At 46.4% G+C, this 12,769-nt stretch overlaps 1 protein-coding gene across 5 annotated transcripts in view; it reads right to left on the bottom strand.

The window, feature by feature from the left end:
- The window catches only part of SPECC1 (sperm antigen with calponin homology and coiled-coil domains 1), a 318,611-nt gene that overhangs the window by 219,331 nt on the left and 86,511 nt on the right, over nt 1-12,769 (bottom strand). For 4 of the 5 annotated variants that reach the window (XM_025361227.1, XM_025361226.1, XM_025361231.1 and 1 more), the window contains exon 2: nt 10,135-10,302. In XM_025361227.1, coding sequence (XP_025217012.1) covers nt 10,135-10,281 — 147 coding nt within the window. In that variant the 5' untranslated portion in view covers nt 10,282-10,302. Of the gene's footprint in view, nt 1-10,134; nt 10,303-11,012; nt 11,201-12,769 lie in introns of those variants that run through there. The other variant, XM_025361225.1, reaches the window with a different exon arrangement.

Below are 12,769 nucleotides of genomic sequence, written 5' to 3' on the forward strand. Positions count from 1 at the left end.
GCAAGAGAGTTACTTGAGGCCAGGAGTTCAAGACCAGCCTGAGCAACATAGTAAGACTCCATTTCTACAAATAATCTTTTTTAAAAATTAGTGGGCCATGGGGCTGCTCCTGAGTAGTCCTAGCTACTCAGGAGGCTGAGGTGGGAGGACTGCTTGAGTTCGAGGCTGCAGTGAGCTGTGATTGCACCATTGCACTCTAGTCTGGGCAACAGAGCGAGAGCCTGTCTCCAAAAAAAAAAAAAAAGAAAGAAAGAGAGAAAGCAATTGGTGTATCTCTAGAGTTGTGCCCTTAGTTAAGAATTTAAAAGGCTGGGTGCAGTGGCTCACGCTTGTAATCCCAGCACTTTGGGAGGCCGAGGCGGGCAGATCACAAGGTCAGGAGATCGAGACCATCCTGGCTAACACGATGAGACCCCATCTCTACTAAAAAAAAAAATTGCCGGGCGTGGTGGCGGGCACCTGTAGTCCCAGCTACTCGGGAGGCTGAGGCGGGAGAATGGTGTGAACCCAGGAGGCAGAGCTTGCAGTGAGCCGAGATCGCGCCACTGCACTCCAGCCTGGGTGGCACAGCAAGACTCCATCCCAGAAAAAAAAAAAAAAAGATAAAAGAATTTAAAGCATTTGATTAAGAACATAAATATTGGTGGCTCTCATCATCATCTTCATCATCATCATTGCAGCTGTTTTCCTAGTGCCCCTCCATGGTGGTTCTCCAGGCTAGTAGCAACCGAAGCATCTTCAGATTTACAAACAAAACTTTGGAAGGAGGGCATGAAGTATTACGCTGTGTTAGGAATCAAGCAACTTGTGAGCCACGGGGCCCTGGGAAAGTTCTGATCTAGGGGCTCAGTTTCCTCACCTCCGAAAGAGAATAATTTTTTTCTTTTTCTTCTTTTTGAGACAGTCTCACTCTTTCACCCAAGCTGGAGTGCAATGGTGCGATTTTGGCTCACTGCAACCTCCACCTCCCAGATTGGAGCGATTCTCCTGCCTCTGCCTCCTGAGTAGCTGGGATTACAGGCATGCATCACCACACAGAGCTAATTTTTGTACTTTTAGGAGAGGCGGAGTTTCTCTATGTTGGCAAGGCTGGTCTCAAACTCCTGACCTCAGGTGATCCACCTGCCTTGGCCTCCCAAAGTGGTGGGATTACAGGCATGAGCCACTGTGCCTGGCCACAAAACAGAAGAATTTTAATCACCTAAGATCCTTCTCCCTGTTTATGTCCTCATTGCTATGAGACTGCATATGCTTATTAGCTTAAAGAATTTATTGATCAATGTCACTACATATTGTGCACATGTACTCAGAGCACAAATAGCAGAGAATACAAAAATACCCCATGCTGTCTGGGCTGATTAGTTGAAGAAGGAATGTGCTGATGCTTTCACGATCCTGCACTGACTGTACTCATCACGCCTTCTGTTTAGTACACGTAGTGGCTGCTTTTTTACCCTCCTTACATCAGAAAAACTGCACCATTAAGTGCCCGTGGTAAATGCCAAATATCGTACTAACCAACTGATCATACCTCCACCTCAAACACGCTGATTTTTGGCCACTGATCCTAAAACAGACTTTATATTCATTCCACAAACATGGAAATGCCACTACTCATAGCCTAGGGCCTGGCTGAAGCAACATTTGACACGGAAAAGAATGTGAACAATGGGTCCTGAGCAGAGGGTGGGGCTCCCTTCCTCGCCCCTCTTCTGCTCTCCCCTTCTCCTCCAGCCAGCTCACCCACAGCGAAAGAGCCCTTAGAATATGGAGCCACCTAGTATGTTAGCTGTAAAGGCTGAAGGGCATTCCAGCCATCCAATAGCCTTTCAATGAATCCTGCAGTGAGATAAAATCAAATTTCAGTGCCAGGAGGAAGTGAGCAGGGGATGCGGAGGTCCTGGGGAGACAGGGGGGCACTCCTCCTGGGATGCCATGCTCCTAGGGAGACTGCAGCAGCCCTCCACATGTATGTGGGAGAGGGAGGGGAAGATTGGCAGGAGAAACAGCTCCAAAAACCTCCCTCCCTTCTTGTCACTGGGCCAGGGCTGCTTCTGTTGGGCCTGTGGCTTCTCCATTCCTGTCCCTCCCATCCTGGACACTATAATTCAGCTCAGCTTTACCAAAAACCCACTAGAGGCTGGACGCACATCTTAGCCCATGTCCACTAAGTAGATCTGTAAGCTTTGTATATGGCATGAATGTCAAAGTGAATCAGGAGGCCCTGCCGCTCAGAGTTAACCACCTACAAAGTTAACACCTGCAGAGTTAACCACATACAACCATGCAGAACACACTGAGGACAGCACTAAGCTGCAGAGAAACAAATGTGGAGAAAGCCCAGGAGGGGCTGGAGGAGTCCCAAGACCTCACAGAAGAGGCCATGATGCGGTTTTTCTCAGGCAGAGAGGGCAGTGAGGCATTCTGGAGGGGCGGGTGTTTTCCACAGCACCACCAGGCTGAAGACCAACAGGAGCCAGGAGGCCTCCACCCCACGTCACAGGGGTTGGGACAAAAGCCATGTCATGTGGCAGCACAGTTTAGTGGCCAAGGGCTCAAAATACAGACCACCTGGGTCTGAATCCTGGCTCTGCCAGTGCTTAGCTGTATGACCTTGGGCAAATCACGCCACCTCTCTGTGCTTTGGCTTCTTCACCTAAAAAGTAAGTAGAGTCATGGTACCCACTTCAGAGTGTTGCTCTGAGGATTAAACAAGTTAGCCATGTAGTATGCTTAGGATAACAGTGTCTGACACAGTATGCATTCAACAGATACCAGCTATAACAATAACAAATGAAAATCATCATTATTGTTTTTACTCTTGTTATCCTGTAAAAACTAAATTCAAATTAAGGCAAGGAGGAGGAGGAGGGAGGGGAGTGTTTTAGGAAAAGATGAATGCAATGCAATGGGGATTCCAGAGAGTACAATAGAACATCAAGCAAGTCATTAACCTCACTGAACCTCAGGTTCTTCTTCTGGTAAATCCATCCAAGAACAAAATTCAGTAAAAATGTATAGTGTGCCTGCCTGTGATGCACCAGGCACAGCTAGGGATAACACACATTTTACTCAGCTATTGAGTTCCATTTTGTTAGCCAGCCACACCCAGCTGACTCTGTCTTCTCTTGGGCTGTGGGATTTTACACTGCACTGTGGGTAGATGTGGCCCTGTCCTTCCCAGGCAACAGGATAAGTATGATGTGCTGCAGGCCAGAGCTGTGCCACCTCCCTCCCGTAGGGCATGGAGTTTGAGTAGCAGCAAAGCTTTCAAAGGGAGCACTTCATTTCCCCTGCACCTTCCACAAGGAATTCCATTTGAAAAAGACTGGTAGCTTAGAAGGTTTCCTGGGGGTAGGACATAAAGACAAAAAACTGATCCCACGTGTCCTTCAAAACAAACAGCTGAAAGTAGCTACTCTTATTTTGTCACTGCTTTTTGGATGCAACATCAAAGGGAAAGCTACCAGTCTCAGATACTAATTCTTGCTCTTTCTCTATTCACCACTGCATTTTTGGCTTTGTGTCCTGGCCACAGCACAACTTGAGATTTCTGGCTTGTTCCAGAAGATCCTATGAAGGTGTGCACTTCGGTGCTGCTTTGGTGTTTAGTAAATATCTCCACTATCAGTTTCACTGACATTTAAGCTGCCAACCACCTGTATAAGAAAGCGTATAAAAGGAAAAAGTTTAAATACCTCACAGATTACAGTAACTAAGACATTCCTCTCAATTCCACAAAGATGCAGAAAAGAATCCATCACTCTAAAATCATCAGACATAACATAATCTGGTTGTTAGTGGTGGATAACATGTTATGGTTGGACACTGCTTCTCAAACTTGAGCAGACATCAAAGTCATGGGAAGGGTTTGTTAAAATGCACCTTTTTCCTCCTCACAGTGACATAGGAGCCTTAGGATCTGCTCAGCACATTCCTTTTCTGCTGAAGCAAGCTCAAGCCAACATTTCATCATTTGCAACCAAACAGCCCCGACTAATAGACCTGGGTCTCGCAAATGGCCGCCTGTGGCAACTGGAGCACTGCAGGTACTCTTTTTTCTGGGCTGCGCTCAGATACCATGAGGAGGATTTACAGGAGGGTCTGCACCCTCCCTGGGCTCCCATGCCCCCAGCCCCTGCCCTGCTTTCTTTCACTGCTCCTTCAGTTCAGGCCAATATTGAAAGTCAGGTATTTAGACACTTCTCAAAAGAAGACATTTATGCAGCCAACAAACATATGAAAAAAAGCTCATCGTCACTGGTCATTAGAGAAATGCAAATCAAAACCATAATGAGATAACATCTCACACCAGTTAGAATGGTGATCATTAAAAAGTCAGGAAACAACAGATGCTGGGGAGGCTGTAGAGAAATAGGAAGGCTTTTACACTGTTGGTGGGAGTGTAAATTAGTTCAACCATCGTGGAAGACAGTGTGACGATTCCTCAAGGATCTAGAACCAGAAATACCATTTGACCCAGCAATCTCATTACTGGGTATATACCCAAAGGAATATAAATCATTCCACTATAAAGACACATGCACACATATGTTTATTGCAGCACTATTTTCAATAGCAAAAACTTGGAACCAACCTAAATGTCCATCAATGATAGACTGCATAAAGAAAATGTGGCACGTATATACCATGGAATACTATGCAGCCACAAAAAAGAATGAGCTCATGTCCTTTGCAGGGACATGGATGAAGCTGGAAGCCATCATTCTCAGCAAACTAACACAGGAACAGAAAACCAAACACTGCATGTTCTCACTCATAAGTGGGAGTTGAACAATGAGAACACATGCACACAGGGAGAGGAACATCACACACCCAGGTCTGTTGGTGGGTGGGGGGACAAGGAGAGGGAGAACATTAAAACAAATACTTAATGCATGTGGGGCTTAAAACCTAGATGATGGGTTGATAGATTCTGCAAACCACCATGGCACATATATATCTATGTAACAAACCTGCATGTTCTGCACATGTATCCCAGAACTTAAAGTAAAATTTAAAAAAAATTCAAATTCAAATTTTAAAACAGAAAGTCAGGTATTTAGTTCTACTTTGGGTGGATTTGTCTCAGGGTTCCTGTTTTGACCAGTGAAACCCTATCTATCCATTTACTATAAAGCAAATATAGTGAGATGCTAACCATAGGACCTAGGTGGTGGTCTATGGTGTCTGCTGTAGGATCCCCTGTACTACTGTAGAACCTCCCCATGTGCTTACAAATTGTCATAGTAAAATATTGGAAGGTTGTCCACCACAATTTCCTCTTTTTCACTTCTGTTCTCTGACTTCCTGTTTAGTCTTTTTCTTCTTCCCATACCATAGGTGGAAAGATGAAGGTCAAATCAGATGAACAGAACCAGGGCTGGAAAGGCCAGGCGGGCTACATTTCTTTCTGCTGCTCCTTCCCTCAAGCCCTATCATTGTCCTGCACAGAATCAGGCCTGGAGAGGACAGGAATCGGGAAGGAGAGCAGAAGGCGCCTAATATGCGCATGGTACCAAGTGCAGAAAAAGTTTTTCAAAACATTAATTTTAAAAATTAATAATACAACAATAAAAAAATTTAAAACGATACAGTATAACAACTGTGTACGTGGCAGTTACATTGCATGAGGTATCATAAATAATCTAGAAATGACTTAAAGTATACGGGAGGATGAGTGTAGGTTATATGCAAATACCCTGTATATCAGGGATTTGAGCATCCATGGATTTTGGTATCCACAGTGGGTCCTGGAACCAATCCCCCAAGGATACCAAGGAATGACTGTATTTGCTTTTCCCTGACATTTTCCCTGTGGAACAAGTTTCCAAAACATGAACCTATTGATGGGAGGAGTGGCCAGAATCTCATTCATTGTCCTTTAGAAACACTCCTACGCTTGACTGAATTGCTGCAATCTCATAAAACTTGAACGGATGAGGAACTGCTTCTTGTGGACGAGCAAAGAAGGTGGTTTCTAGAGATGGAGTCTAGTCCTGGTGAAGATGTTGACCATTGTTAAAATGACAAAGGATTTTAAAATACCACATAAATTTATTAAATTAGAAGCAGAGTTCGAGAGGATTGACTCCCTTTTTTTTTTTTTTTTTTGAGACAGTCTCGCTCTGTCACCCAGACTGGAATGCAGTGGTGTAGTCTCGGCCCACTGCAACCTCTGCCTCATGGGTTCAGGCGGTTCTCCTGCCTCAGCCTCCCGAGTGGCTAGGATTGCAGGCACATGCTACCATGCCTGGCTGATTTTTGTATTTTTGGTGGAGATGGGGTTTCATCATGTTGGCCAGGCTGGTCTTAAACTCCCGGCCTCAGGTGTTCCACCTGCCTTGGCCTCTTAAAGTGCTGGGATTACAGACCTACTGACTCCAATTTTGAAATAAGTTCTACTGTGGGTGAAATATTATCCAACAGCATCACATGATACAGAGAAATCTTTTGTGAAAGGAAGAGTCAGTTGATGCAGCCAACTTCATTGTTGTCATATTTCAAGAAATTTCCACAGCCACCTCAACCCTCAGCAACCACCACGCTGATCAATCAGTGGCCTTTAACATCAAGGCAAGACCTTCTACTAGGGAAAAGATTACAACTCACTGAAGGCTCAAATGATCCTTAGCATTTTTTAGCAATAAAGTATTTTTAAATTAAAAAACAAAAACAAAAACACTCCTACGCTTCCAGCCTTTACATATGCATATATATATTATATATATATATATATATATATATATATTTATTTATTTATTTTTTTTTTTTTTTGGAGATAGAGTCTCACTCTGTCACCCAGGTTGGAGTGCAGTGACGCAATCTTGGCTCACTGCAACCTCCGCCTCCTGGGTTCAAGCGATTCTCCTGTCTCAGCTTCCCAAGTAGCTGGGACTACAGGCATATGCCACCATGCCCGGCTAAGGCTAATTTTTTTGTTTGTTTTTTTTTTAGTAGAGACGGAATTTCACCATGTTGGTCAGGCTGGTCTTGAACTCCTGACCTCAGGTGATCCACCCACCTCAGCCTCCCAAAGTGGCATGAGCCACCCTGCCCAGCCAAGGCCTTATTTTAAGCACTGCTTTTAAAAATATTTCCGGCCGGCTATCCTGGCTAACATGGTGAAACCCCGTCTCTACTAAAAATACAAAAAACTAGCCGGGCGTGGTGGCGGGCGCCTGTAGTTTCAGCTACTTGGGAGGCTGAGGCGGGAGAATGGCGTGAACCCGGGAGGCGGAGCTTGCAGTGAGCCGAGATCACACCACTGCACTCCAGCCTGGGAGACACAGCGAGACTCCGTCTCAAAAAAAGAAAAAAAAAAAAAAATATTTCCGGCCGGGCGTGGTGGCTCACGCCTGTAATCCCAGCACTTTGGAAGGCCAAGGCGGGCGGATCATGAGGTCAGGGGATCGAGACCATCCTAGCTAACACGGTGAAACCCTGTCTCTACCGAAAATACAAAAAATTAGCCGGGCGAGGTGGTGGGCGCCTGTAGTCCCAGCTACTGGGGAGGCTGAGGCAGGAGAATGGCGTGAACCCGGGAGGCAGAGCTTGCAGTGAGCCGAGATCGAGCCACTGCACTCCAGTCTGGGCGACAGAGTGAGACTCTGTCTCAAAAAAAAAAAAAATTCCATATGCCAGCAGCTGTAATGGTCTGTTATTGTGGAATGCATGTATTCATTTAAAAATCTAAGTTTATATATTGCTTATTGGATATAGAAAAAATAATAATAAACACAAAAATCTAAGTTTAAAATGTGCTGTTGGGTTGAAGATAATAAAAACAAAACTAACGGAAATGATGGTTGAATCCAGGATAATAGAATAATAAACAAAATTACACATAGGACGCTTTACCCACATTTACTCCTTGTGGCAAAGAAGGTGTTACCTTCATCTGAAAGACAAGGAAGCACAAGCTCAGGGCAGCTACACAGCTTGCCTGCAGCTTCACAGCGGGGAAGTGGCAGAGCCAGGATTCCAGCTCAGGCCAGCCCCACACCCCCAAGCTCCTCCTGTTCCATCAGACTGCCAGAAAACAGGTGTGTTCATCATTCAATAAATACTGAGTGCCTACCAGGTAGCAGATGCTCTTCTAAGCACTGGGGACAGAAATGAGGACACCAAAGAAAGCATACAGTCCCTTCCCCAAGGGGGCTTACTTTCCAGCCATGAGAAGACAGACTCTAAACAAGCAGATGTGTGCAATGGCACCAAGAGCTGAGAAGGAAAACAAGGCAGCAGGATGAGGAGGATGGAGGTCAAGGGCACTTCCTACAGAGGCACCAGGTGCTTTCCAGGCAGAGGGAGAAGAAAACACAAACGCACTAGCGCAGGAGTGCGCCTGGCAATCTGAGGGACAGCTGTCACCAGACACCAGCAGACTGTGTGGCTGGAGCTCCAGGAACCAGGGCACAGAGGAGCGAGACCACATCTGAGAGAGAGGGGACGCTGGCCATTTCAAGGACTTTGCTTTTCACTCTGAGTGAATGGGGAGAGTCACTAGAGGGTTGAAGCAGAGAAGTGACATGACTCAGGTGTTCCAAGGACCGGGACCAGGGCACAGAAGGGTAGGGGCATGACCCAACTAGTCACAAGGGAGGCGGTGGGAATTGGCTGGAGTTGACACATATTTTTAAGGTAGAAGTGATGGCCTTTCACTGATGGACTGTGAGACGTGAGAAAAGGAGGGTTTAAGGGTGATGCCACTGGCTGTGGCCTGGGCAACTGAAAAGACAGAGTTGCTATTTACACAAACGGGAAGATTGAGGGGGAGCAGGTTAGCGGGTGGCGAGAGAGATGGAGAGGAAAGCACTGAGATTCAGTTTTGGATATGTTACATTGGAGGGAGTGTCTGGACATCCAAGGGTGATGTCACAAAGGCAGTTAGAGGTGTCCCAGCTGGAGATGCAAATTTGGACGTTATCCATGTAGAGTGTTAAAAGCCATGAGAATGGACCCTGTCACCTGGAACAATGGTTCTCGATGGGGGACAGTGCTGTCCCTCAGGGGATGTGTTGAAAATCTGAGGGCACATTTTTGATTGTCACCATGACTGGATGTGTTAGTCCTAAAATGCTCATGACAATCTTACACAAAGAACAGCTCCACGACCCACACACGTTTCACTGAATCCACAGGCACTGACGCAGGTGGAACACCTTTTATTATTATCTGAGCCTAGAGCCTCCCTCCATTTGACTCATAAAAACAATGTGCCCCTTGCCTAGCTCTAAGGTACCCTGAACTTTCCAAGAATACAGGAAACAAAGGGAGCTGGCATGATGTTTGGTTCAGAACTTCACCAAGAGTGTCTGCTATTTCAAAACAATCCCGTCACTCCTGCCGCAGCCTTCACCGTAGCTGAGTCATCAACACGACTCAAATCAGTCTGCATCTCAAAGCCATCTGCATTGTAGCTGTCATGCCCATGGTGCTTTAAGGATCATCGCAAGGCCTTCAGCACAGCTGTGCTCAGGCATTGCAGATAGAAATGCATGCTATTTAATACCTCCCTTTTGAATTAGAAGATCGTAATGATTTTTCTAAAGCATTGCATGAGGTAGGTGCTCCTGTCTATGAATTCATCTCAGGGCAGCTAAGGAAGCGCTAAGCGTTGCACAGTGAGAGCCTCTCATGTAAAGAAATGAATGTAGCTAGAAAAGAGATGAATCCAGGAATGTGTCACGGGCCCACCCAACCTTAGAGACCAAAGGGATGGAGGGAGGAGAAAACCAGAGGAGAACGCACTCCCTGATGAAGGGCGTAATCAACAGTGTCCATGCTGCTGCGGGGTCCAGCAAGAGGGGCTTGAAAAACCACAACTGGATTGTGGGGGGCTGCAAAGATCGTGCATGACCTCGACCCCCATCCAGGGTGGTGCTGGGGGCAAAGGACCTTAATTACTACGTTAAACATTTTGCAGACCTCCTTTCTGGACCCCAGAGGGCCCCCACTCCCACGCGCTAGCTCCACTCCTTCACGTCCAGGCATGCTGGTCCTCCTGTGACCCCTCCTTGGGAACCTCCTTCCCTGCCCCCAGAGGCCACTGGTTTGCCTACTGCCCTCTTCAATCCTCCCAACCCAGGGTATCCAGGCACCCTGCCCGGCCCCGTGCATTTTGGTCCATACCCTGCTGAGTCGGGACTCAAAAGCCAAGGAAGTTGAAGACTTAGAACTCTTCATGCCGGAAGGAGTTGCGGGCAGAGGCCGTGCCCGGTCTGGGCCGTGGCCTCCTGCTCTGATGGCTGGGCTCCAGGGCTTGGCTGCACTCCGCATGTTTGTCTTCGCGGGTCTGTCCTGCAAAACAGCAGAAAAGCAAAGCATGTCTCCATCACTTGAACCAGCGTCATGACATCATCACACTTTACCCCACACACCACGTCACCGCAGACTATCATAGAGTAGGAGCGCCTATGATTTGGCTGGAAATAGAATATTCCTAAGATGGGTTTACAGGCTTTATACTAGGCTAATTTTTACAACTTCACAACAGCTTTTACCAAACTACTGAAACTTAGCCACATTACTGATGTCCTGACATCACTTTTCAGCAGAATGACCTGACACAGCATTCCACCAAATACCCATACACTATGTGTCTGTATCTCACACCCAGATAAAACAGGTCAGCCAGAGTCAACACATAAAAAGCCCATAAGCTTTGTGGCTTTAGGGTTGACAAAGGAACAATTTACTTACTTTTAAAATAAACATAAATGAATTACTTGAAAGAATTCACAGAAGCACAAAATGACTTTTTTCATATAAAAATGAGTTTCATATAAAAATGAATGAAGCACACTTTAATTGGTCAGACCCAACCCTGTAGGGCAGAGTGACTGCCCTAACTGCAATATTTTATGAAAGGAAAATTGTTCAAACCAGCAAGATGCAGCTGAAGACATCAGGGGAAAATCCACACAGAGATGTGGAAGACGGCCCGAGACTGGCCAGCAGAGACCGGCGCTGTGATTCCCCAGCAAGGAGAGGCCCGGCCCATCCCTCACCCTCTCAGAGCCTCTGCTTCTTCCGTCAATAACATAACAGGACTGGATTAAACACCCTCTCGGCTCTCTTCCAGCCCCAACCCTGACTCCGCCTGTCCCCATGGACTCAGGGTGTGACACAGGGCACCAAAGAACATCAGAAATGCACTTTACAAAACACCCACAAGTGACAACCACTTCCAATGGCCACTCTCACAGGGCACAGGGTAGGAGGCGGGGTCTCATTAACTGCCCCCGGGGGATGGCGGCCAGTGCTAGCATCCCTGGCTGCCTCTCCCCTCACGACCCGTTAGCCAGCCACGAGAAGAACCACAGGCAGCATCCTGCTCAGCCTGCGACATCGTTTCTCCTGACAATGTCTCTCTGCGAGGCCATCTAGTTCCCAACCCTATTGAAACAGTGACCAGCTGGTGGCGTGTGTCCAGGCATGCACCTGACCGAGCTCATACTGCAGCGCTGACGGCAGCAGCTCTGTGAATGCTGCTACCGGTGGAAACACTCCTTTAAAGGCGGTGTAATTCGTTTTCCATAGTGTTTCCAAGGAAAACTATTAATGATTCAGTTACATAATTAGTTCAGAACCTTATGAGTCTCAGCTTTGTTCCAAGTATCATGATTTTTTAAAATTCTGGATTACGAAAAGCAATTTAATTCTTGTGTATTTTACAGATGTTCGGCACCAGTTATTTTTCTTCTTCAACCCACGATTTTTATTGCTGGTTTCCACAGCAACAATGAAAGAATGCCTTAGGTTGAGGCCTATACAGTAACTAATTTCATGAGGACCCCCTCCCAAAATAAAATGAATGAACAGAGCCGGAGTGACTCTTGAAGAGAATTACTGATGAATTTTACCAATTACTGCAGAATCAACCAGCAACCTGTCTGTCTGACTCATGGAGATGACTTAATAAAATATTTGTTTAATCAAGGCGCCCTTTGTTATGATTAGAATTACTTAGAAATGACTATTACAGGCCAGGCACAGTGGCTCATGCCTGTAATTCCAATATTTGGGGAGGCCAAAGCGGGAGGATCACTTGAGTCCAGGAGTTTGAGGCCAGCCTGGGCAACACAGCAAGACTCTGTCTCTACAAAAAATACAAAAATTAGCCAGGCATGGTGGTGCACACCTGTAGTCCCAGCTACTTAGGAGGCTGAGCTGGGAAGATGGCATGAGTCCAGGAGGTCAAGGCTGCAGTGAGCTGTGATCATGCCCCTTCACTCCAGCCTGGGTGACAGAGTGAAACCCTCTCTCTAAATAAAAAAATAAATAAAGGACTGGATATTACAGGGCTTACTTTATGAAAACATAGGATGATTTTGCAATCTGACTACATTTTCCAAAACCTGCCCAGGTTATCCCTGAAATGAAACGCCTTTTATTTACTGCCCACCTCCACCGCAAAAGAGAAAAATATAGAGATGAGAAGCAGCAGGAAGAGGGTAGATGTTTTCCCTGTCAACCTTTTCCCCAACATTTCAGGAGTCTAAGTCCTTGGTTAAGGAAAAGAAGGAAAAGCCATCTCAGCCAAAATTCAAGTATTTAAACTTCTCTCTTAATCTCTGGCAACAAATGTGTCCATCCTGTGGACGGTGCCCCTGACGAACATGCAGCCGCCTTTCAGGGTTGGCGGGTGGCCTGCTCTGAGGCAGCGCTCTCCAGGCCCGTGTTTGTTGCATCAGGCCTCTTTCCCGATTCTCTTGGACCCTCTGAATTCAACCCACCTATTCTCACATGACTGTACCCAGAAAAT

This window comes from Theropithecus gelada, chromosome 16, assembly GCF_003255815.1.
Source record: "Theropithecus gelada isolate Dixy chromosome 16, Tgel_1.0, whole genome shotgun sequence".
Lineage (NCBI taxonomy): Eukaryota > Metazoa > Chordata > Mammalia > Primates > Cercopithecidae > Theropithecus > Theropithecus gelada.